At 49.2% G+C, this 23,782-nt stretch overlaps 12 protein-coding genes across 12 annotated transcripts; 8 read left to right on the forward strand and 4 right to left on the reverse strand.

Moving 5' to 3' along the window:
- Positions 1 to 3,104: 3,104 nt before the first annotated feature.
- CLUP02_04572 (uncharacterized protein) lies at positions 3,105 to 3,949 on the forward strand (the record flags this gene model as incomplete). The annotated part of the gene is made up of 5 exons (XM_049283583.1): positions 3,105 to 3,221; positions 3,330 to 3,408; positions 3,478 to 3,597; positions 3,658 to 3,794; positions 3,854 to 3,949. The coding sequence occupies 5 exons, from the start codon at positions 3,105 to 3,107 to the stop codon at positions 3,947 to 3,949; spliced, it is 549 nt and encodes a 182-aa protein (XP_049140726.1).
- A 231-nt stretch (positions 3,950 to 4,180) lies between these two features.
- Positions 4,181 to 5,053, reverse strand: CLUP02_04573 (uncharacterized protein; the record flags this gene model as incomplete). The annotated part of the gene is made up of 6 exons (XM_049283584.1): positions 4,181 to 4,218; positions 4,338 to 4,462; positions 4,524 to 4,626; positions 4,665 to 4,775; positions 4,842 to 4,956; positions 5,018 to 5,053. 6 exons carry the CDS (start codon positions 5,051 to 5,053, stop codon positions 4,181 to 4,183), a joined length of 528 nt encoding a protein of 175 aa, XP_049140727.1.
- Positions 5,054 to 5,078: 25 nt separating this feature from the next.
- CLUP02_04574 (vacuolar calcium ion transporter) lies at positions 5,079 to 6,981 on the forward strand (the record flags this gene model as incomplete). The annotated part of the gene is made up of 4 exons (XM_049283585.1): positions 5,079 to 5,485; positions 5,564 to 5,812; positions 5,876 to 6,895; positions 6,957 to 6,981. 4 exons carry the CDS (start codon positions 5,079 to 5,081, stop codon positions 6,979 to 6,981), a joined length of 1,701 nt encoding a protein of 566 aa, XP_049140728.1.
- A 325-nt stretch (positions 6,982 to 7,306) lies between these two features.
- CLUP02_04575 (uncharacterized protein) lies at positions 7,307 to 8,710 on the reverse strand (the record flags this gene model as incomplete). The annotated part of the gene is made up of 4 exons (XM_049283586.1): positions 7,307 to 7,600; positions 7,661 to 8,119; positions 8,171 to 8,420; positions 8,481 to 8,710. 4 exons carry the CDS (start codon positions 8,708 to 8,710, stop codon positions 7,307 to 7,309), a joined length of 1,233 nt encoding a protein of 410 aa, XP_049140729.1.
- Positions 8,711 to 9,988: 1,278 nt separating this feature from the next.
- Positions 9,989 to 11,328, forward strand: CLUP02_04576 (uncharacterized protein; the record flags this gene model as incomplete). Its single annotated transcript, XM_049283587.1, has 3 exons — positions 9,989 to 10,129; positions 10,215 to 10,505; positions 10,576 to 11,328. The coding sequence occupies 3 exons, from the start codon at positions 9,989 to 9,991 to the stop codon at positions 11,326 to 11,328; spliced, it is 1,185 nt and encodes a 394-aa protein (XP_049140730.1).
- Positions 11,329 to 12,545: 1,217 nt separating this feature from the next.
- Positions 12,546 to 13,193, reverse strand: CLUP02_04577 (acetoacetate decarboxylase; the record flags this gene model as incomplete). Its single annotated transcript, XM_049283588.1, has 2 exons — positions 12,546 to 13,002; positions 13,063 to 13,193. The coding sequence occupies 2 exons, from the start codon at positions 13,191 to 13,193 to the stop codon at positions 12,546 to 12,548; spliced, it is 588 nt and encodes a 195-aa protein (XP_049140731.1).
- A 142-nt stretch (positions 13,194 to 13,335) lies between these two features.
- Positions 13,336 to 13,741, forward strand: CLUP02_04578 (uncharacterized protein; the record flags this gene model as incomplete). The annotated part of the gene is made up of 2 exons (XM_049283589.1): positions 13,336 to 13,490; positions 13,567 to 13,741. The coding sequence occupies 2 exons, from the start codon at positions 13,336 to 13,338 to the stop codon at positions 13,739 to 13,741; spliced, it is 330 nt and encodes a 109-aa protein (XP_049140732.1).
- Positions 13,742 to 13,874: 133 nt separating this feature from the next.
- Positions 13,875 to 15,125, forward strand: CLUP02_04579 (alcohol dehydrogenase GroES-like domain-containing protein; the record flags this gene model as incomplete). Its single annotated transcript, XM_049283590.1, has 3 exons — positions 13,875 to 13,897; positions 13,971 to 14,968; positions 15,085 to 15,125. 3 exons carry the CDS (start codon positions 13,875 to 13,877, stop codon positions 15,123 to 15,125), a joined length of 1,062 nt encoding a protein of 353 aa, XP_049140733.1.
- A 128-nt stretch (positions 15,126 to 15,253) lies between these two features.
- CLUP02_04580 (GMP synthase) lies at positions 15,254 to 17,806 on the reverse strand (the record flags this gene model as incomplete). The annotated part of the gene is made up of 9 exons (XM_049283591.1): positions 15,254 to 15,788; positions 15,901 to 16,236; positions 16,308 to 16,325; positions 16,387 to 16,427; positions 16,531 to 16,586; positions 16,655 to 16,795; positions 16,951 to 17,211; positions 17,269 to 17,415; positions 17,488 to 17,806. The coding sequence occupies 9 exons, from the start codon at positions 17,804 to 17,806 to the stop codon at positions 15,254 to 15,256; spliced, it is 1,854 nt and encodes a 617-aa protein (XP_049140734.1).
- A 1,463-nt stretch (positions 17,807 to 19,269) lies between these two features.
- CLUP02_04581 (uncharacterized protein) lies at positions 19,270 to 20,286 on the forward strand (the record flags this gene model as incomplete). The annotated part of the gene is made up of 1 exon (XM_049283592.1): positions 19,270 to 20,286. The coding sequence occupies one exon, from the start codon at positions 19,270 to 19,272 to the stop codon at positions 20,284 to 20,286; it is 1,017 nt and encodes a 338-aa protein (XP_049140735.1).
- Positions 20,287 to 21,920: 1,634 nt separating this feature from the next.
- On the forward strand, positions 21,921 to 22,121 carry CLUP02_04582 (uncharacterized protein; the record flags this gene model as incomplete). The annotated part of the gene is made up of 1 exon (XM_049283593.1): positions 21,921 to 22,121. The coding sequence occupies one exon, from the start codon at positions 21,921 to 21,923 to the stop codon at positions 22,119 to 22,121; it is 201 nt and encodes a 66-aa protein (XP_049140736.1).
- Positions 22,122 to 22,933: 812 nt separating this feature from the next.
- On the forward strand, positions 22,934 to 23,392 carry CLUP02_04583 (uncharacterized protein; the record flags this gene model as incomplete). The annotated part of the gene is made up of 1 exon (XM_049283594.1): positions 22,934 to 23,392. The coding sequence occupies one exon, from the start codon at positions 22,934 to 22,936 to the stop codon at positions 23,390 to 23,392; it is 459 nt and encodes a 152-aa protein (XP_049140737.1).
- Between the last annotated feature and the right edge of the window lie 390 nt (positions 23,393 to 23,782).

A 23,782-nucleotide genomic window follows, 5' to 3' on the forward strand; every position in this document is an offset into this window, starting at 1 on the left:
ACTATAATAGTATCTAGCTTCTTAGGATAGTCCCGGGAGACGTGGCTAGGCTCGCTATAAATAAAATAAGTACCGCTATCCTTAAGCTTCTAATATAGAGCCTTAGGGATAGTCTTACGGCCTATAGTTCGGCTATGGGTATTCTACTTAGTAATACTACTACCTTTACCTCCTCTTTTAATAAGGGCGGTATAGGTAAGTATAGTGCTCTTAGGGGCCCTATTACTAGTTAACGGGGGCTATATTATATTAGCGAGCTAGGTAACGTACTTAGTATACTTCTAAAAGGTTGCGTCCTTATTTAGGTACTTTAAGATAGCCTAGTTCTAGAGGTAGATCGGGAGCTTATTATAGAAGCAGCGCTTTTACTAGGACTTAGGGAGCTTATTAACGCGGGTAAGCTCCGCGAAGATAGAGCGCTTTTAATAGACGTTTTTAAAGGTAATAAAGAGGGCGTCTAGCTTCTAGCTAGCGTCGTTTACCGCGGTAGGGCTAGTATAGGCCGATTTAAGCTTATATAATAGCTAGTCTACTATAGTAATCTCGTTAAAAGCTAGTATAGGGTAGATAAACTTTATTATAGTACTACCGACCTTATTAATAACGTACTCTAGGTAGTATCCGTTAGTACTAAAGTTCGCGTTCTTAAGGCGCTTCGTAATGCGCTAGAGCTAGTAAGGGAACTTTAGCCCCTTATTATCGTTATTATTTATAAAAATAGGGACGTTAGGTATTTTAAATTTATAAAAAGGCTAGTATACCGAGGCTAGTGTATTTTTACGGCTACCCTATACCTCGAGTTTAGTAAGGCGCTACTTTAGTATATAGTAAGTATTACCTTTACGCTCGCTATTACTAATACTAGCTATAGAGCCGTTTTCTAGCTACTTAACGCGCTCGCTAAGCGTAGTATTAGCGCGAAGGGCGCGGTCTAACTACTTCTTAGTATTCTAAAGCTTTATAGTAGTAGTATATATAACTTTAATATTTTCCTTAGTTATTTTATAAAGCCGCTTAGTACTATTACTTAGCTAGCTAACTATAGAAATAAGTACCTATTTAAAGTAGTACTAAGTAATGCGCATCTTTAGCTAGCTCTCGACCTAGGCCTAGAGGGCGACGCCCTTATCCTAATTATATAAGTCCTAGATAAACTTAAAGTTAGCGTCGTACTACTTAGTATTATTAAAGAGACCCTCGTTATAAATCTAAATAGGGGACGCGAGCTCGTTATTAATATAATAGAGGTACTCGAGTTAATCGGCTTGCGCAATAAAGGGTAGGAGTTACTTTATAAGCTAGTTAGAGAGGTCGACCTCGGGGTCGAATATATAGAGTTTAGTATTTTTATCGGCGCCTATAATGCTCTAGTATTACTTATATAAGCGGCGACCTTATTAAAAATTATTAGTATAAAGAAATATCTACCCTCCTCGGCTCTTATCTCGGACTATAGCGTTTAATAAAGGGGGTATATATTTAGGGAGTATTAATTACTCTGCGTAGTTAATCGGTCGGCTATTGCTCGGCATTACGCTTCTTTTTAATAAGGATAGCTATTTATTATAGTAGATTAAATAGGTTAAAATATTATCGTTCTATTTCTAGAGAAGGAATTATAATAAACGTTAAGTAGTGTTACAAAAGGGAACTCGAGGTAGGTCGGAACGCTACTATGTTAACCTAATAGACGTAACTTAACGTAAAGAGGGAAAAAGTAGACCAGTAGGCGGAATCTGGGGCGCTGGGCTTTTGGGCCCAGCGGTCTAGCAGTCACGTGACCCATAGGGGGTCCGTTGGGTGCCTGAGGCCTAGGCGCCAAGGGGCCCAGTGCCCAGCGCCGTGACATAAAAAGCTCGTTATTTAAGTAGTTTTATTAATTAATATAATATTAAGAGGTCGTCTTTTTTATATAGCAAGATACTTTACTAATTTATAATAATAGAATTTAATTACTAATTAGTATTAGTATCCCTATTATAAAGTAGTTAGTTCGAACCGTAGTTAACGAAGAGATTAATTAAATTATATAAATATCTACGTAGTAGGTATAAAAAGAAGGTTCTAACCGTAAGTTAGGCTAGCTACGATAATTATAAATAGGGCCCCTAATTGGCCCCTGCGCAGTCGGCTATATGCCGCGGTCGAATTAGACTTCTAATCTAATATAAATCCATATGGTCTATTGTAGCAGCTCTCTTTAATCGATTAGCGAGGGCCTTGGAGTTTTACGATATAACGGGGTATATAGCACTCGGTCATGAAAGGTTCCCGACTCGGTCCTGGTAAAGTTTCGGAAGTCCCACAGTGTTGCCTGATGACCTCCGAAGGATGCGGCTTGCGGGGCTGTCGACGGTTCGAAAGTGCCTATAACAATATGAGCAGGATGTCTCATTGACTAGGGGGCCCATTCAACCGTTTAATCTCTTGAAGACCTTTGTGACAATATCTGGAGATAGGAGAGCACAGCCATCAACTGCCGAGTTGAGGGTAGTTTCATGACTTTGCTTAGGTCCTCACTCAGGGCTCCATATCACTCTAGCTACTGACTCTAGACTTGCTCAAATGTTGCGATCCTTTGAATGAGTTGATTAAAATTGAATACAACGCCTGATTGGATCGACACTGAATCAGGCTCCATGGCGTCATAAGGATATTGCAGAGCAGAGCGCTTAGGTCACACTGAATTCTAGGACGTGGGTGCGCTACTCTGCAAATCAACCAGAGTAGAGGTTTTTTGACAAGAACAAGGTACACTGTACTTCTCTTCCGGGATATGCAGGCGACTTATTACGTATCAGGCTTGTAAGTCTGCCTCACAAAGCTGACAACTTTGGTGCAATAATTTCGCGACGTCGCGATTCAAGCTGTGCCAATTACTCATCGGCTGGAAGAAAGGGGCATGCCATCATTTGACGATGAATTAACATAGTCAACAGCTGAAGTAAATGCACTTGACTACAAAAGCGTGGCTGTCATCCTTGAAATCGGTGCTTGATGAGCTGTGATCACCATTAACTACTATACTCCACCGTCTGACTTCAACTTATTATCATCAAACTTTGAAAGCTACTGTTAGTACCCTCACAGAGTCGAGATTCAACATGAGATACTCTTTGGAGACCATCTTCACCTTCGTGCTCCTGGGGAGCACGACTGCATCTTCGGGACCGCTCCGACTCTCCCAAATCACCTACCCTTCCAACGTTGGATGCGGTGAAGTGAACGTCTTCTATACGTGAGAACCGCATAGATCCTTCAAGAAGTAGAGCGTTCGACTAACAACACACAGGTGACTTCCTGTCTATCATCCATACGTGATTGCGGAGCACTATGACCCTGTTGATGTTGACAAGGAACTCCGAAATGACACCGCCGCACTTGTCAGGGCCGGCTTCAATGTTCACGGTACAATGCTTTCGTACCACCAAGTGCTGATCATTTACTGATAAACATTCGTCACAATTTTGTGACAAGGCCCAGACCAACCAATTACAAATAACGCTGACCGAATGAACGGCACCCACTGGGGTGTGACTGGCGTGGGGTTCGGCCAAAGGGGCGCGCCTATTTTGGACGTTGTCACTCGTTTTGAAGGTATTTGCTTCTGGTAGTTTACATAAAAAACCAGCTGTTGATGCTTACCGCGAACTTTAGATTATTTTCATCAGTTTCGCGAGAATGCGCCGTTGACCCCGACGGTATTCAACTGGGGTCCTACCACGCTGGCCGCCTCTGTGATCCGACATGTACCATTGAAGGAAGACTGTTCCAACAAGCCTGGAAAATTGATTGTAGGCACCGACTAATAGTGCGGATTGAGAAACCAAGACACTGACTTTCCACCATCAAGGCTCATGAGGAAGTATGCCCTCCCGAGCTATGTGAGAAGGTGACCGTCGTCACCTCTGGGAGCCTTGAAGAGCTTCTGAAGGGTATTGAACACTAAATTCGCGCAACTGCCGAGGAAGGCAAAAGTCTCCGGCACTGTCTCAGCCTTGGGTGTGTAAAGGAATATTCAACATATTTGGCACAACACTCCTAGAGTATTTGCGATGCAGACGGGGCGGAGTGTTCGACAACTCAATGATTTTGTGGCTCTAATTTCTCGCTGTTTGTTCTATTGTACAGATTTCTCTTCGTTCTCATCTCATGATGGACACATTCAATGGTTCATGGTCTAACACTTGGGGCGTACCACATCATGGTTGGCAACCACTGCCAAAGGTATCCTGAGATGCTTACATCCCCCCCCCCCTCAACTTAGAACAGGCCTGTTCTGTAGCACTGTAAATACAAAATGCTTCTACAGTTAACTTTGCAAAGCCTACACGTACCTGTGGGCAAGAGTGCGGTACGGGTGTGGGTTTTCTCGGAAAGATGAGGACGACGCACAGCTTCTCTTGTGCTCCAACGGCTGACGCGGAATGGTCTATGATGTAACATGAAGTGAAATGTAGATCTACATCACAACCGCAGGAGCATTGTCATGCTAATGGTTGTGGGATATTTATCTACATGACTGTGAGAGATCCGGCCGCTGGAGATTTACCAGCTTGTCTTCATCTTCCCGAGCTTGTAGAATGTCCCGCAATAGGATCCATCGCCGCATGGATAAGCAAATCACTAGGATCGTTGAGACACGCGGAGCCTAGAAATATCACTAGACTGAACCTGGTAAGCCACATGGGGAGGCATATGGCAGAGCTGGACTGTAGTCGCTCGAACACGTAGCTGGAGGCCTCCGTCAAAAATCGCTCTCATCAAACACGCCCCTCACGGGCCATGTGCCGCATCTCAAAATCCCTCATACGATGGCTTTTCGTACACAAAAAACACACAAATAACTGGCTTTCGAAAGGCCATGATGTTCAGATGTACGAGGGAAATTTTGAAAGGCAGCAACCGCTCTGGGTTGTATCTTGAGGCCGCTACAACACTCCGTCCCCTCAGGTGCTAGTCTGCTTGTGTCGCCACACTCCCCTCATTTCGAGACCGAAAGTAAGCATATGGTGACATTTTCTTCATTGTGGTTCTTGCGGATATAGTTCATCTCATGTTTGTGCTTGGTTGGGAAAATGCCCTTCCACGCGGTGTACATGTACCCTCGGATGCCCGGAGGCAGCAGACATCTGACCTTTTCCGAAGCTGCCGGCTCTGAGGCTAGTCTCATCTCACGCGATCTTTTGCTCTTGGAAAATAGAACTCTTCCACAACCTGTAGAGTCACCGCAGGTCAAGGAAGCAATTCGAAAGAAAATGTTTTCATTGTGGCTCAATTGCCTTCTCATCTTCGTACCCATCGGCGTCTGGGCGTTTTGGTCTGATAAAGCTCCCCTGGTCATATTCATCACCAATGCCCTAGCGGTGGTTCCACTGTCCTCTTTGCTCACTGGAGCTACTGAGATGATTGCATCTGATGCGGGCGATACGGTCGGAGCTTTGCTAAACATAACAATGGGAAACCTCGTGGAGCTGATTTTATTGTGAGTTAAGGTAGTCTGGCATATGGCCACAGTTCGCTGACCAAAACGATAACAATTGACAATTTTTCAGCATGTAAGCGTGCCATTTATTGCTCCCATCAAGTCGTTTAATGGTGCTGATGTCCGCAGCATCGCCCTCAAACATAATCAGATCCAAGTCGTTCAAGCGTCAATCCTTGGTTCAATGCTTGTCAACTTACTGCCAATTCTTGGCACCGCTCTATGTGTCTGCGGAGTATCGCAACAGGAGCCGGCCTTGGATACTTCAGAGACTCAGCTCCTTGGCTGCCTCCTGTTTGTTTCCGTCTTTGTTCTTCTGACCGGTGAGTGAGCGACACCTACCTTCCATCTGTCTGAGAACCATATTCATAAACACCAGGCCGCTTTCAGCCATACGTTTCAAGCACGCGATGGCGCGAATGAAGCCATGTTGACAATGGGCAGAGCTTCATTCTTTGTGGTTCTGTTTATTTACATCTTTTATTTCATACATGAACTGAGAGAGCAACACATCTCTGCGATCCGACACCAAGATGTGGCGGACCTAGAAGATGGCAGAGCGATAGTATCACCTGACCCTCCATCATCGTCTCGGACCCGTCGTCTTGAGGACTCCCGTTTGGGTATATGGAATGGCACCAACGAAGTCCGCTGTGCTAATACTGATACCTTCGTCGAGCTCGATAGCATTGATGGTTCCTCACGTTCCGCGTCCTCACGTGAGGATAGAGAATCAGAACGCGGAAGAAAAGAAAACAAGATCGAACAAAGAGACAGCCGCGCGAGCTCTTGCGATAGCTTAGAGTCGTTGAGCCGTCAGTCGCTTTGTCATTCGACTGCGGATCCTACTCACCTCAATAGAATCTCTCAGACTACTACCGGCGCTCATCGATGGTCTTTCTCAGATAGATTGCGCATCTTCCAGACTAGTCGTTCGAAAGTTGCAACTCTTCGAGATCGAGAAAAGAGCTCCCGGAGATCCTTGGGACAAAAAGCGGTTTCCGTCATCACCTTAATCATAAGCTCGGCCTTGATGTCAATGTCCACCGAGTTTCTCGTCGGAACCATTGATGACATAACTCATCAAGGCCATCTGTCAGAGTCTTTTATCGGCTTGATAATTCTGCCGGTCATTGGGAACGTGGCAGAGTACGTCACTGTCGTGACGATGGCGTCGAAAGAGAAACTAGACCTCGCCATCGCGGTTGCAGCTGGGTCAGCCATACAGATCGCGCTTTGCGCAGCGCCCATAACGATCTTAGCAGGCTGGATCATGCACCGAGACGCAGCTTTTGATTTCAGCTTGTTTGAAGCGGCTGCCCTCTTAGGCGCAGCCGCACTTTCCACACGGCTTCTGATGAGCGATGGGCGGAGCAACCTGAAGATGCCGGGTATCAAAGGAACACTCATGTGTGCATGTTATGCATTAATCGGGTACGTATTAGGATATTCAATCTTAATCAAGTGCTAGAAAGGGCAATGCTAATTCCGGATAGAGTTGGCTCATTCCTTTTACCAGATGTTGAGACATAGCGATGTCATGCATCGAAAGCACAGAGACCGGGTGACATTGTAGGATTACATATGCGTTGTCTAATACTATCGCTCAAGCAATGAGAAATTGCTTTACGACTGATGCTTCCCTTGCGAGCCGATTGAAGGCCTTTATTACATTGATGGGTTTCGTTGTGTCTTTCTATATTAAACACTACTTCAATTATAATCTATAACGTGACAACTATCCGTTTGGCGACTCTTCATTTCTACTTGCAGAGTGTCTTGCGTTACATGAGAGTAGTAATCAAAGTAAAGCCGATTTCTTCACAAGTAGATATAACAGTACGGGCCAGCAAGAGTGCTCATCGTGTCTCGAATTTTGATAGGAGGACCGGCAGCGTATCCGTACTCGAGAACATCGTCAAGAGTTGTGTTGGCACTTGGAGGCGAGTTCAAGAATGTGTTGGTTCCCATGACGGCATCATCAGCAAACTGACGAGCGTTGGGTGACAGCATCTGCCACATCCACCAGACGCGATCAATCTGCGCGTGATGCAAGTAGAAAGCGGGATCACCGGGCGATACGAAAAAGTCTCTTCCAGGGTCACCTCCAAGAGTCTGATGAACGTTAGCTTCGCGTTGTGACATGAATAACGCAGAGGGAAAGGAGCCACTTACGAAATGACCACCTCCGTGGATGCCCATGCCCATGGTACCCGACTCGGGATCTCCCTGCATCTCAACTTGGAACTTGCCAACGTTCTGAGGAACCAGGATGTTGTGCAGGATTGCGGAAGCGTTCGAGTACCTTCGGTTGATAGCCGTAGTCAAGTCGCGCTTCAGGCAGCGGGGGTTATAGGCGAAGAATCCGTCCGGGTTTGTTTCACTGCCTCCGCCCGGAAGAGAGAGAGCCAAAGGGCCAAGGTTTACAGACATATTCATGAAAGGACCGGATGTAATGCAGCCACCTCCAGTTCCGGTTGGAAGGCGAGCGGCTTCCGAACCGTCAGGGTTGGTAAGGATGATGTCTTCCTGATCAGGGATGAACTCCCCATTGCCAGACATTGATGTCTCGGTGCCGTCGAAAATGGGAGAGCTATCGACACCAGTTACGGCGGTCTTTGCCCAGTCCCAATACTGTCATGCTGATTAGCCGATGGCTATCGTGGGTTTGTACCGGCAACTTACAGGTTGAGTGCCCTTGTAGCCACATTCCTCTCTAAGCGCCTCCTCGTACAACCAAGTGAAACGTCTGTGCCAGGACAGAAACGTGCCGGTGTAGTGGATGGTGAAAGTCTGGTTAATGTGTGTGGCAACGAAGTCATCGAACCGAGTCTTTGCACCAGGAACAATGTCGGAAGGGGTCAGAGCAGGCTTTGACTGAAGGCATTGCACGGCCTTGATGTAGTCGAGCTTTTCTTGTCTTTGTAACGAACCCCTAGACTCATGTTAAATGCAGTTCAGATTACAAGGCGAGCATGGCCAGGACAAAGCTTACCATTCTTTGCGGATTTTGATGTTTCCAAGAGAGCAGGAGCTTCCACGCTTCTGGATTTCTCCACTTTGAATCATCTCTTCCGACTTCTGGTAGGCAGCCTGAGCGAGAGCCGCGAGCTGATCGACATTCTCGGCAGCAGCAGCGGCCCCGTCATCAGTCTGAGGGAGTGGGTTGCCGAGAACAGCGGAAGCCGCCTGAAGGGCGAAAACACCAAGTGAGAGAACGTGCATGATGAGGCCGGCTGTGTGGGACAAGGAAACAAGGCCGCAAGAACGAGTGGCTCAGAGCTTGAGTACTTTCTGAGTGCGGGAGAGAACTTCTGCAGGAGAAGCGCCAGCCGTGTGGCAGATATATAACCCTCCCGCCGACCTACATCCGATCAGAAGAGACTGAATCACATCAGTGACAAGGTAAGAAGTCGACCGAGGCCCTACTACTTCGTTGTTGGTGCTCTCTCCGTACGTGATATTCAGGGATTCTATGGTGGATCATGTCGCGTAAAAGATCCAATTTGCATCGCCACCAACCCGGCCCAAGTAAACACCTCCCAAATAAGAATTCTGCGAAATATCTCTCAGTCGCGAGCAATGTGTTGTTCCAACATGCAATTGGTTCCACTTTACGGGGAAGAAAATCCGTCGGCCGTTTGGCGAATCTTGGATTCCAAGGCCGGAACAGCGGGAAAGATGGCGGATTACCCGACTTCATCATGCAGGTTGAAGCCGGGGTTGCAGAAACGGCCCACGGTCCGGGCCAGTTGGTGTGTTGGTTTTAGATTCCCATGTAAGACTCTTTACCTGATGCAGCCTTGAACCCGATGCTGTGCAGATTTATCCCACGGCTCTAGCAACAACGACTTAAGGCTTGCGCTGATCCCAGAACAGGCGGAGAAGGGCCATGGAGTCGAAAAGATTCTGACTTTATGCATATTCTAGTCCCAACAACCAACTCGCAGCCAGGGGCACCGTCATACCATCCTGCAGAATTTCAAACCCCCGTTTATTAATCCCAGCATCACAGCATTTTCCTCCCTTTCGCCAAGTTGTAAAGCCACCAACCATCTGAAGAAAAGGGTGCGGCGCAGACACTCCGATGCAGAACTGACATGACTGGGAGCCCGGGTGACGGACTTTTTGTATTCGTACTTTCTGTCGCAAAAATAGTCGATGCCATAGACCTTACTGAAAAGGCAACTGCTGCGAAGAGATGGGCCGATGAGGGTTTGCGAACCCTTGCAGCTTCATTTCAATCAGCCCGAGTCTGGATTCCAGTCTGAGGCTGGAGGCGGAATGCCAAGAAGGCACTGAGAGCCTGCTGTCAGCCTATTTGGGATAATTCGAGGAATAGACTCGTGCCTTCTATGACTTTATGGTGTGTGGCCGGAAAACAGAAGACATGGCGCGCCTAAAGTGGCTGATGTTATCAATGCTCTCCTTTCCAAACCAAACCGAATCTTTACATCTTTCTCAGTCATCTGATGCCAAAAATTCATCATCTTTCATCAGAGAATGGAGTTCGTCTCGAACCCGGAGGAGAATGAGGGACCCACGGTGTTGGCCGCAACGCTAACTGTCACTTCTGTGGCATTGATTGTCGTGGCAGCTCGCCTTTGGGTGCGCCTTGGCATGATTCACAGCTTCGGATTCGATGTAAGTTTGCAACTTTTGGGCTTACGTGATATCCCTTCCAATAGAAAGTAGCATTAGCCTTGATACGCTGACAATGATCTCAAAGGACGGGTTCATGACATCCGCGATGGTCATCGCGATTGCTGGTCAAGGAGTCCTGATCGCGCAGGTCATTCACGGAGTTGGCCGCCATGTAGGAGATATTGATTTCGTCAAAGACTACCCGGTAGCGATGCAAATGGCCTTCGTCTCTCAGCCCCTTTTCCTGGCTGCTATCTGTTTAGTCAAGCTTGCTGTTGGGTCGTCGCTACATCGAATCGCCTCCAAAAAGCTTTACAAGAACCTCATCACTGGGGTCATGGTCTTCATGACCGCTTACACGATTGCCTGTGTTTTCGTTAGTAACCATCGCGTACCTTCAGAGGACGGTCGAAGATCCTATTGCTAACAAAACGTATCTGTCACAGACCATTATTTTCCAGTGCACGGATGTACGCGCATTCTGGGACTTCAACGTTAAGGCAACCTGCTGGGATGTCGATACGATCAAGGGCCTCTCCTATGCAAATTCGTCGATTAATATCCTCACCGACCTTCTCTTTGGAATCGCTATTCCAGCGCCCATGCTTTGGGGGCTCAACGTCCCGCGAAGGGTTCGAATATCTCTCATGATGGTCCTCGGTTTGGGAGTCTTTGCATGTGCAGCAGCTTGCGCTAAAGTCTACTACATCGTCACAAGTTATGGAAGGGCCTTCGATCCAACCTGGGACTCGCGAGATATTCAGATGTGGACCGTCATCGAGGCTAATGTTGGAATCATAGCTGGAAGTCTGCCAACTCTACGACCCCTCTTCAAGGACTTCCTGGGTAGTATCTACGGCAAGGGGTCCAAGGCGCCCACAGCAGGAGCATACTATGGCCGTGGTACGCTGCGTAGCGGTAGTAACTGGCAGACTCTGTCAAACACCCAATGGCCAGTCAAGCCGGGTGAAGAGAGAGGCGAGAAGTTTCCCAGGAACCACATGGACAGAACGGGGAACGATTACGAGTTGGAGACATACGCCACTCGGCCTGTGGGAACCACGACCGTCGCGGCTGGGACCGGGGGCGATGACAGTGATACGAGTGAGGACAAGGTCGGGCTGCGGGACAGCTTGACCGATGGGCGGGGTATCAAGAAGACCACTGTAACTACCGTCATGTACTCTAGCTCTCCATAAACAGCAATTTTATACTTGGTGATCTGTCTCTTCTGATTATCGTGCCAATGATTTGGCATGTTGGCACAAATGTTAATCGCTCATTACAGCAGGAGGTCCATGTCCCGCAAAGCGTGCCTCTTGAGCTGTTGGAAATCTCGGCTCTTCAAACGCCATAATGTTCCTGATTGTAACCCCATGCCGGCTAATGGATACAAGAAGGATTCTTCACTTCGTTCGCTTCTGCATCTTTTTACCCATTCGGAAATGTGGTCCGAGACCAGGTAGTTTCATTGGTCGAGGGACAAATGCTGTGTGGCCTGGTAAGAAAACTGAAGAAGCATCACACCCGGTATGAAAATGCGCCAGTGTGGCGAGGCCTGAAGTAATCCTTGTGCGAAGGAAGTTGTTGTTCACGAAGTGTGTTGGACCAACCCTGCGGACCTTAGACTGCGGATGCGACTAATACCTGGAGGCTCGGATTACGTCCACTAGACCCCTGGTTGCTTTCTGGGTCCGAAATGCAAACGGTGTCCCCTTATCGATACGTGCTGGGAACTTTACAAGACGGAGATCCTTGATCATATGCGATCGCAATTTCTCTGGCGTTGCATCCCATCGTGAGGGGCCTGACAGTCCGCAAGGACCACACCTAATTTCACCCCTCGCTCCGGTTGACTTGATAGAACTCCAGAAAAATATCCACAGGTCTGCATGGTCTGACATTGTCAATGACTGCGCAAGTGTCGAGTTCGAACGGTACAGAAAGTCTACCTTCAGATAGCCATACGAAGCGACCATAGAAATTCAACTTTGGTTATTGATGAGAAGGTCTTTGAAATAATCGGACGGCGAAATTCGATTTCAACTTCATGACACAGCCAATCATTCACGAACCCACTTAGTTACCAACTCCTCCGTTATGGGTCATAGCTATCGTAGCATCTCGCTTGAAGCAATCGCTTTGTCGACCGACATCGGCTCTCTCTTCCATCCGATTCTTTCGTTTCGAACTATTTATTCGGAGAGGTTCTAGAGCTTCATAGTTGGATTCACTCTCATCACGATAGGATCCACCAAATCCGGGCGACCGCAAATATGCGAGGTGTGAAATTCAGATGCTAAGACTGATGCTCATGCTTCAAATTGAAGTATCATGCGATCGAGACCTTTACCTACTAGTCGAAAGTCTACTTGAAGAACTCAAGCACTTGGCCCCGACCTGATCCTCCAAACCTTTAAACCTTGGAACTCTCACCACGACACCGAAGCTCGCCAGTCAGACTCCGTGCAAGGAAGCTTCCTTCGTATTGTAGAATATCCAAACCGCACCAAGGATCAAATGCAGAGCGGCGCGGAAAAGTAATCTGACCATGGCCAGCCCAGATCTCGCGAAATTTCCAGTCCATGATCGTAGGAATCAGCTCTTGAATCGCCGGTGATGTTCCCACACACGGCTGTGGAATACTACGAAGATTGGGCCGCCATTTGTCTGCGGCACGCAAACTGGGAATACGATGATCGGGGATAAATTCGCACTCGAAAAGAGTTCGTTCTGCCGGCCTCTGTGCATTTGCCAGAACCAGCCGGGTACCGTTTGTCGTCTGAATATCGGCCTTGCCAAAGACTTTGGGAAAGCCGTACTGCTCACGTCCTGCAAATATGGTTGCCTCGTTGTCGAGGATCAAGATGAGACTGTACATGAATTTCTCGTTCTTAAAAGTCACCTCGACTTGGTGGACAAACTAATTTTACGCCCCCACAGAACTCATTCCATAGTCGAGCACTATGGTTGACATGAGAGGCTCATCCTCGAGCTCTAGCATATTTGGGACCAGATGGCGAACTAGAGATGCGGCGACGCGGTAGGTATAGCCCAGCATCATATCGATTGCGAAGCTGTATGGGTCTGGAGGTTTCGGGTATGGGGGTAAAAATATGGTGACCGATTCCGCTTCGAAAGATAGCGCACCAAAACGCATTTCTACTGATCGTCAACTTTGATTGTGTGAGGTGATAGGTATTGCTATGCTGCAATTATCAACATCAAAACCTGTGGGCAACGATAACATAAAGCATTTCTCGACTTTCTTTATGTTCAAAAGTTTGCGCCTATTCATGTCTCTGATCGGTGTTCATGGCGCGTCCGAGAAGACCGCCTCGAACCCTGTAGGCGCTGCATGGTGATGCTGTTCAGGATGCTTACTCGCTAGTAAGAGTCAGGCTTTACGTTACCACCATGTAAGACATTGAACTAAGTGGGCATCGCCCGAACCACGTTGATCAAGTGGGGATTGTCCGACATGCCTGTGCCTCGGCCACGGCGTCCGCATGTCCGCGAAAAGCCGTTGGCAACCACAGTCGCGCCGGCCGAGCTCTCGGTGTCAACTTCGGGACCCGATTCCGCTGGAGCAGTATCGACACCTCGCTGTAGAACGACTGCCGTTGGCTCAACTGTAGCGTAGATTTGGCTGTCGTCGCATCTGATGTTGCATGATTTGTCACACGTGCCAGCCCGGGGAGTATTAAAAGTCACTCCGGCGGGATTCGGCCTGGTAATATTCAAAATGCGGGGTGAAGCCCCCGCCCTGTAAGCATAAAGTCTCGGCAAAAGTCGTGGTTCACCTCTACCCCCAGGTTTCAGGAGCGCCAACTTGAATAAGCCTGGACGACAACTCTATCGAAATGCAAGCCTTTCAGTACATGGAGAAAGGCGGCGGCCTACAACTTCGAGATCTACCCATTCCTCAGCCTGGCCCCGGCTGGGTTCAGCTACAAGTCAAAGCAGCCGGTCTGTGCCATTCAGACTGCCACATATTGAAGGGCATCGATGGGGTTGTTCAGCGGCCCATTACTCTCGGCCACGAAGTCTCTGGGATAATTACAGCACTCGGCCCTGATGTGAAAGAATTCAAAACCGGCGAACGTGTTACCGTGGGGCTTTTCTCATATCCGATCAAGCTTCGGGACTGGACAATGGCTATTGGTCTTGGATTCGACGGTGGTTACGGAGAATTTGTGCTGGCACCTGTGGCAAGATTAGTCCACATCCCGGACAGCCTCTCATTTTCTCAAGCTGCGGTGGCGACTGATGCGATGGCAACATCCTACCATGCTGTGGTAGTCGAAGCCGCTGCGAAGCCTGGTATGACGATCGGCGTGATTGGTATCGGTGGCCTTGGGATGTCAGGTCTCGGCTTTGGAGTCCTCAAAGGGGCCAAAGTGTACGGCATCGACATATCCGAGTCAAAGTTCAAAGAGGCAAAGAGACTCGGTGCTAGTGGGTGTTTCAAGAGCCTGGAAGATGCTCAGGACGTGGATTTCGATGCCATCGTCGATTTCGCCGGCACAGGGGCAACCACAACGCAGGCCATTCAAAAGGTGAGCGAAGGGGGCAAAGTCGTCGTCGTTGGACTGGCAGGTTCCGAGATCACAATCCCTAGCTATGCTTTGATTGGCCGTAGTGTAAGTTTGATTGGATCGTTTGGAGCGAGTGAACAGGACTTGAGAGATGTCTTCGACCTTTTGGCAAATAAGTCGATTGAGCCAGAGTTAACAGAGATTCCTTTTGCGGAGATTCCGGCGGGGCTTGATGCCTTAGATAGAGGCGAGACACAGGGAAGATTGTGGTCAGATCCGAGTAAGGCCAAGATAAGCTCAAGTAAACTATAATAAGCAATGGGATCACAGCTGAGTATTGTAGTAACGATGCATGGAGAAAGAATGCAAGAAAAAAGCCCAAGTTATTTGCTCTTGTAGTTCTTATGCCATGCTCAGTGGTTTCTGTCAAACTATCAGAGGGGCTTCGTCAGAATTAGCAAGTCTGGCATTTGGATAGGAAGACTAACTAGTATCCACATTGAATCAGTCCTCGTTGATTAACTGAGCTACCTAGACTGAGATGATGCGTGATGCGTGATCTTCCGCCTCCATGGCCACCACTCATTCACTTGTCCAAGAAAACAAGACACTTGAGCTCGATGCTCGCTCGTTCCGCCTCGTCCATATATCTAGAATCCTCAAAAGAACTATGAAACACAGCCATCCTCGACTCGAAACTCTCCAATGATGCACTGTCCCATTGAAGAAACAGGACAGGCTCATCTGGTTGCTGATGGTCCAGAAACACCCAATCATGGTCCTCGCTGTAGGAAGCTGTATCCAGCCAGAAGTCTTGAGCGTCCTTGCCAAAGACTTTGAATTTTCCTTCAGGTCGTGAGAAGATCTGTGCATGTCGTTCCTGAGATCTAATGCTTTTGGGCACTAGAAAGGCAATCGGGTCGCGTTTGATCGTCTTCAGAGGCCTCCATACGTTGACCATGAGAACTCGACCCTTAGGAGGCATAGATTTGGGCGGGTGATCCATTTTGGGAATAGTATCTTCCAGGAGCTCAAGGCCACTTCTAACAGTCAAGTCGCCGTGAATAGAGTAAACCGGCGTGGTGTCTTTCCTGATTCCACTTATATCAGAGTGTCGAATTCTTGAGACAGTGGTGAATGTCCTGTTGGCGTTGAAACTATTCGTAGATTTGATTAATTATTCGCCTAATCACGAAGTTTTAGATAACATGAGATAAGGGAAATTCATATTACTGTTTCTTGAGAAGCTCTTGGGTGTCTCGAAGTATCACCTCGCGAACCTCATCCTCGTCAGACCAGTCTTTAACATCAACCCTATGCTTCACGAACTCCAAGCCATCACTCGCGGTAGTGAACTGATTCATCTCGGCGCGAATGTTACGAACAAAAACTTCGCGCTTATCTCTGTAATTCTCAGCATCGGAATAAAGATTGGTTGGCGTGTTGAGAAACTCCGGTGTTGGCGGCGGCTTTCTGTAAACAAGATGCGTCCCGACTCCTGGAAAATTGGACGCTGAAGTCATCTTTTGAGGCGGTGAGATGAGCAGAAAGTATTTTGCAAAGGCGGACCTTGAATGCAAGACTCATCATTCGAGATTGGGAAAGGAAGTCTTGCTTCTTATGTGACTGACTGAACTCACTTCCCCGGGGTCTTCTTTCTGCAGCCATCCAATAATATGCTATATTTAGAGCCCTGCAATCATCATACGAATGCCGCACTCAAAGCTGACTGATGCAGTGATACGCGATGGATGTTGCCGCTGACCAACAGCAATGGTGGCAGAGAATGGAATTTAAGGTAGCATGAATGGAACGCTGCACGAAGTGCCTATGAGATTAAGTACGTGAGTGATTCGTCCTCACGAGCATAATCACCACATAAGTCTCAAGACTACCGGTGGGATCGTCTTCTTGTAGACCTAAAGGGAAGGTCAGCGAGGGTGCCTCGCTCCAGCCAACCACGCCAAGAATTCATGCGACTCGATACCAAGGGAGAGGGAGAGGCGACAAAGCAATATGTTGAACTTCTTCATATTGAACCATGTCATCGTGGTAATGAAACAACATCGGATATCTTTATCCGTCCTCAAATTTGGCCACACACATTGTGGTGTGGACTGGGTCTCTACTCAGACATGACAGCTGAGCTAGCTTCAGGATTGACAAGTAAGTTTCTCCACAACTGGGCAGCCGTTACTACAACACCGTTTCCTACCACCCATCACTCTATCTCATCATCGTCTCCGTGGAAGAACCTTAGAATAGCCGCTGCGACCAGGTCACCATCGTGTTCCCAATGCGCAGTCTCCGCCGCCTGGTCCGCATGTTCCATATCCTGAATACCGCCACTGTCAATCCTCATTTGGATCTGCCTTTTTACCATATCCTCATCAAACGCCAAATGCGCCTGTGATGTGAAGAGCCGGCCCTTGATGTAGACGCCCTGCACCTTGGTGTGCTCACTGTGACCCCACACATCCACCTTGTCGCTCGGCTTCAATAGGCCCTTGGAGCTCTCGGTGGTAGGTGGCGCGACGACTTGGTCTTGGTGCATTTGGTGAAGATGCACATGATTGTCTTCTGTCTTAAACAGTTGCTTACCCACCGGGGAAAGGTCGATCCGACAGTGGCCTAACTCCCAGTCTTCTGATGGCGCTGGTGCGACTTCGGCGCCGAGCATCCGATTGAGAAGCTGGTGGCCGAAGCACACGCCGCTCAAGTGGAGATCCGGCCGGCGCTCCCAGAGTTCTGTTGCCCGGAGTCAGTACCGCTGGTTGCGGGTGTCTGTAAAGGGTATCAGTGGCTTGAGTGGTAACGAACCTTGTAAAACTCCGAGGAGTTTGAGAATCCAGGGATTATCTCCGTGTGCATCATACATGCTTCCGGTGATCAGGACACCTTGATAGCTGTCGAAATCTTCAAATGATGGGACTGTACCTCCCTTTTCCTCTACCACGAACTTCTGATCTGTATCGACTCCCAACGGAGGGTCGTGTTCAGCGCCGGCATGCTGGAAGTGTGTATGCAGAATTTCTCCAAAGCTCCCTTTCGCTGCATGGGTGTCAGGATGGGGGTTGTCCGTCTCCAACACAATTATCCGGACTACTGGCGCGTCGGGGGCAGGGTATTTCTTTGACATATTGAATGTGTTTCGCCCAAGGGGCTTGCAGTAGAGTAATGGTGACAAGGGTGTTGAACTCGGGCTATTTTGATTACTCAATGGGCAACTTTGGGGTATCGGTGAAGTAAAAAAAGTTGCAGGTAATTCACAGGCGCAGCGCAGTGGCTCATACATTACTTAAGGGTGACGCTCATCCCCCCGAGACTCCTTCTATAGTGACGCGTTTTGATGTCGAGTAACTAACTAAATAGGCCAAGGGAAACATTCCTTAGCATTCTGCCGTTGCGTCCGGGTCATCTGAATACAAAATTGACGCCAACAATTCGCGCGCGACTATGTTCTGTAGGGCTGAGGTGAATGGATTCTTCGATGACGGCAAGTTTTCTGCATTTGAATTTTCATAACATAATTCCCGTCCTCAGTCCACTACACCGGCGGCTCGGCGGGTTCCACAGGTGTGGAACTACTGCTGCTTGGCCCAAGTTCAAGAAAGTTAAATCAAGTATTCCAGGCTTGTGCCACCTCCCAAGCCATGGCGAAGCTTGCGTGGAAGAGAGCTGGGCTGGATGACTCGGAAGTTCAGTCTCGGCCAGCGTGAAGACAAATGATGAGAATGAGCTTCTCAGCAAGTCTGCATTCAATGTTTGGCTCTTCGCCATGGTGCTCAAGAAGCCAAGAGAGGGATCTCGGGAGATAAAGAGAGTGGCCAGGGCCAACTGCCCAGACCCCGAACTCGGATGCCCACCACAGTGTCCCCAGTAACAACTCGCCCCAACCGTGGGAACAATGGGGAAATGCCCCGAAAATATAGCATCACAATGGACCAAAAAGCCCACAGTCCAACTTTCGCGCAATATCTGCACTGACGTTGCAAGGGCAATGGGAATTTACGACTCGGAGATAATGCACCTATCTACATGTGATTCAGTCGATGGTTCCGCAGCATTCTGTGAGACCAAATTTGTTTTTCGAAGCATGAGATTCGAGAACAACAAAGAGGACTCATGAAGCCCGGGGGTACAGTGCAGGGCATCGTAGCGAACTATTTGGATTGTGATGGATGCAACCAGTCCCTCCCTTGATGCGGTAAATAGCAATAAGACGCAGACTACCTTGGACACAGGAAGTAAGTGCCTCGCAAGGGAGATTTTTCTCAAAGAAGCACCACCTGATTCAGTGTTTTCTTTCGCGATTCTGCCGAAAGGCACAAGAAGTTGTCTCGTCAGAAAAAGGTGCCTAAGCGACACAAAGCAAGTAACGAATAACAACAACTAGGGAGCACAGATGCCTTCTGAGGACCAAGAGCACCATTTCAGATATAAGAAGACTCGAGTAACCCGGCTTACGACATCCTCTCGACGACTTGATCGAGACAGTCTTAGTCCCTCCACTGTTTGGCACCTTAGTTGAGAAACATTTCAGCTCAACCATCCAACGAATTTGATGAAATGGACAGAGAAACCTTGCAAAAGCTTCGCAACATGCACTTCGGCGGAGGGTCTGGTGGAGGTCTCGGCGGGGCCAGTAGCGGAGGGAGCCAAGGAGCTCCCTCTGTCGTCGGTTCGGTCGACGAATCACTTGATATCGGCGAAGGCAACGATGCATTCACTGGCAACCGATGGGACTCGGTCCCGTCGGCCCAAGCCGGCCGCCCTCTCATTGGCGCTCCGCACCAAATTGCGCCCCAAAGTCTCCAGCAATCACAGCGACCATCCGCATACCCGTCCGGATATCCGTCGCAGCAGCCCGTCCCGCCGTACATGCCGGTTGGACAAGGGCCGGTCGATCGTCTCGTACCCTCGGATGCAGCCGCGATGACGGACAAGCGCGAAGTAATCCGAAAGGTTTTCTGGCCGGAAATCAAGTCTTGGATGACCTCCGACACGGCCCTCCAGCAGTTTGCTGCTCCATGCCCCAAATGCTCAACATCAATGGCCACCACGCCCGGCCAGAACTCGAATCGCGCCATGATTCTCGTTTGCGGTCACATTCTGTGCGAAGCGTGCATCAAACAAATTGCAAATCTTTACAACCTCGGTCAACCAAAGTGCCCCTACTGCCCGGGCCTCATCGGCCCTTACTCGCAGTGCGCTCAAAGCTGTATGGATGTGGGCATGATGGGTTTGCCTCTGCCGGGGAGCATGACCGAATTAGACAAGTTCCCGCTCACCACTCCCGAGGGCGCCTCCCGCCCTTCGTGTTGCTTCACGTGCCGCGCTCTCCGCGTCGAGAGAGCGACCAACTCGCTAATGAGAGCCATACTCAGCGAGACCAGGTCCCGTGCGGTTTGGGCTCCCAGATACGACCACAAAGCTGATGGGAAAGATTACAGTGACTACAAGCGGGTACCAGCGCTTGACAACCTTATGAGGCAGATCCGAGACATTGCGCATAGCGATTATATCTATCAAAAGTATACTTGGCTGACGCCGACTGCTGAGCAGAAGAGGCAGGAAGCTTGGGTGGAGATGCTGGACACGGGACGTCATGTCTCGTAAAGGCATATTCAGCTGCATAGGCATTAGACTGTGTAGTTTCTAATGAGGATCGGATCTGGGTGGTGAACCAAAAGGAATTCGTCTACGGGAGCAGGAGAAAAGTACAGGATTGAGTCAGCAGCTGCACACAATGACAAATTTAGGCTTTACCGAGATGATTATGTTCTGGCTGACTACCTATTACTGGAATTGAGCTCTCCTTCAGGCCCAGCCGAGTTTGAAGTACCCCGAAATTGCATTCTAAAGGTGTCAAACTCAGATCCCATTTTCCAACCATTCTGGAAATCAATGGCGCCAAACCACAGAGTTCTTGGCGTATGGAAAAGCTTCAATATGTAGATCTGGATAATGTCTTGGCCATACAGGATTATGCAGGTGCAAGGAGACAACCGCAAGGCACAGTCGCTCATCTGTGCCACGGTTATAAGGATAAAGCCCGAGGATCCATGTCGAATGTAGCCGCGGTTGTTGTCTTGCCCGTCAAGCTAGTCGCTGTGAAACGCTTACGGAGGCAGTGCCTAGGCTAATGGTAAATCTCCGAGTCTTTCTTTAGACAGGCGGAACGTCACTGAAGATCGTTAGAGACATCGGAATCGGGTTAATCTCCTAGCTCAGCATTGCGTCTCCGTATTATCGTAGCTTATCGACGTGTTGTATTGACTTCTTGTAAGAACTTCGGCTGGTAGTTTCTCCGACTACTGGTTGGTACTGTAGGGGCAGTCACTTACTCACAGTCGATATTGAATACGATTCGCTAGATGAGTGGCATTTGAACTATATCAAATCCACAATTGAGGGCTTCGGATCTAGCTTTTACAGGACATGACAGTGTTGACATGAATACTCCTTCGTGGCGTGATGTGGCAAGTATTCAACCAGACTAGCATGTTCAAGGCGGCATGCCGCTCACATGCGACTCTATTACATGTGCAAACAATCACCGGTGGGATCGTATTTGTTTTATGGTGACGAGTCAGCTGGACATCTGCAAGACTCAAGGGGCTACCCGCAGACAGAAATTTTCTGACGCAAGGTTTCACACGCGAGTGTGTTTCCGCCGGTGGCACGCGCCGTTGCAAGGAAGTGCTGTGGAACGGCTCAACCTAGCCTATTCAGACACAATCAGCGACCAGTCTCTAATGATTAGCGGTCAGTCAATGCATAAGAGTGTCAAGTTCGACATGGGCCTCTAGTTCACCCAACCATTCAAACAGTCTTTCTCGATGCGCGCGAAATCACTCTGAAATTCATTCTACCAAGAGCTGTCAATGTCAGATCTTCATTGCAAGCTGCTCTACTTCGGAGATTCAATGAGTGTTGTTTGACTCCGTTGACTCGGATCGGTGTAGGAGTAGGTTTGGGTCCCAGCTTCGATTCAACGTCGCCCGGTCCAATCAGCATCCACGTCGGGGAAGCGGTCTTGAGGCTGGAATGGCAAATCCTCGTATGCGACGTTCTCCGGGCGAGTAGATGGTGTATGCCGTTACGGTTGTAGAATGGGATCTCTTGGAAGTCCTGGGCGCAGCCTTGGTATCCCGATCGCTGGCCGGGCCAATTGTCTTGGGAAACGCCCGGTCCTTGGCCATCGGCAAGCAGACATCTTGGCGACCATGGTAGGTATTCATGTGCAGACTATGGCTCTTCTAAGTAATTTACTGATATTTCTTGTCGGAGCTGCGAATGGTAAAACGGCCTTGCAGCTGCTAGCCTGTGGCAGGTTGCGGATCGCATCCTCGGTAGACAACCCCTCGTGCCCCAACATCAAACATCAGCTTCATCTATCTTTACTTCGCAACACCATGGGCAACAGAGAAGAGATTGCAGCGCTCTCATAGAAAGAAGCTGCTTCTTGACAAAGCCAGGGCCGCATCCAGCCCAGTTGCCAAGACTCTATATGGTTTCGGGGAGCCCTCGTTGTTGGAGGTCTTGGGACTTGGACCGTTTCACCTCCGCTCAGACGCACTTCTCCACCACATCCCGCGTAACCACCATCATCACCATACCATCGATGGAAACCACATGGCCCCCCTGGATCAACTCGCGGCTCTGCTGCCCTTCTCCTCGAATCCCAAGCGGAAACCCCCCTCCTCAAGGTCCGTGTGCCTGTTAGTCCCTGGAGCTTAGAACGCCCAAGAACCTATCATCTCTTGTCCAAGGCACCTGGAAGAGCTTCTATTTTTGACAGAGCCGCTTGGCCTTGGCAGCGGCAGGTCTTGACACGCATGACGGCGCCGCAACCCCGAATGGCATGGTCTCCGCGCCTCTCTTGTCCCATCCTCCACCTTCCAACCTCTCACCTTTGACACTCTCTCACTGGTTGTGGTTCTGGATCTGGTCGTGGTTCTCCATGCCAGGTATTTGAACCTCTTCTTGGCGCTCCGTGGGGATTTCATTCATTACGCTCTCTCCTCCCACCTTGCCTTGCCACTCGTTGACGCGTGTGCTATTACCTGATTTCCGTCATCTCTCTTTATTTCCTCCTCACTTCAGCTGTGCTGTTTGTTCTGCTTCTTCGATTCTCCTCCACCAAAGGAATCCCCTTCTTTTTCAGTACTACCTAATAATTCCTCTTGAGGAGAGAGACATCTACCGGCTGCGCCGACACACGATACCCAATCTTTTCAATTCAACTTTCCAATTTTTCGCCATGCAGATCACCAGCACCCTCATGACCCTCGCCATCCTGGCCGTAGGGATCAACGCCGCCCCCGCACCCCTGAACATCAACCTCGGCGCATACTCCCCTGCGTTGGTAGTCGGTGATGGTGCGCTCACATTCGGAGGCGAGGCGGAGGCTGGAAAGGGTAAGGGAGGCGCCGCCGCAGGCGAAGGCGCAGCAGCCGCTGCCGCTGCCGCTGCCGGCGTTGGCGCCCCCGGAGCCGCTCAACAAGGCATCGTTGCAGGCCGAGATATTACAAAGAGGGTGGAGAAGCGCCAGAGCGGCTTCGATCGTGCCCTCACGTTTGCCGAGGCCGCGCTTACAAAGGGTCCCAAGATCCAACTCGGAAACGGCGAGGGCGGTGCCGGCGTCGGTATCATCGTTGACAACAACCCTACCGCTGCTGCTCAACCGAACCGTGCCGGTAAAGCTGAGAGGAGGAGATAAGGTGGAACAATTGTTCGTTTTGCTTTCCGCGAGGGGAGGAGAGCCGTTGCGTAATCTTGCTAAAGTCCGATCGAAGTAAAAGTAAGTTTGATGATATCCCTCTGATGAAATGAAACAGAACGAATAGCTGACTCAGCCCTCTTTCAGATACTGCCATTGATACTCTGTCAGAGAAGTTGGAGTTCGCTCGCCTGGCCCCCGTTGATCGAACGCAATTCTGTTCTTCAGTCTTTGAATGAATTTCTGCGGACTTATAAAACCGGCAATCCGCGCGCGCGCGCACGCGCTTCTTGGCACTTTGGCATGATGATTTTCTCACTTATTCTCGTTCGTGTACTTTTGGGGGCATGTAATATTCCAGGCGTGGTGTAACTTTGGGGGACATAAAAG

Source organism: Colletotrichum lupini, chromosome 2, assembly GCF_023278565.1.
Source record: "Colletotrichum lupini chromosome 2, complete sequence".
In the NCBI taxonomy this organism is placed as follows: Eukaryota; Fungi; Ascomycota; class Sordariomycetes; order Glomerellales; family Glomerellaceae; genus Colletotrichum; species Colletotrichum lupini.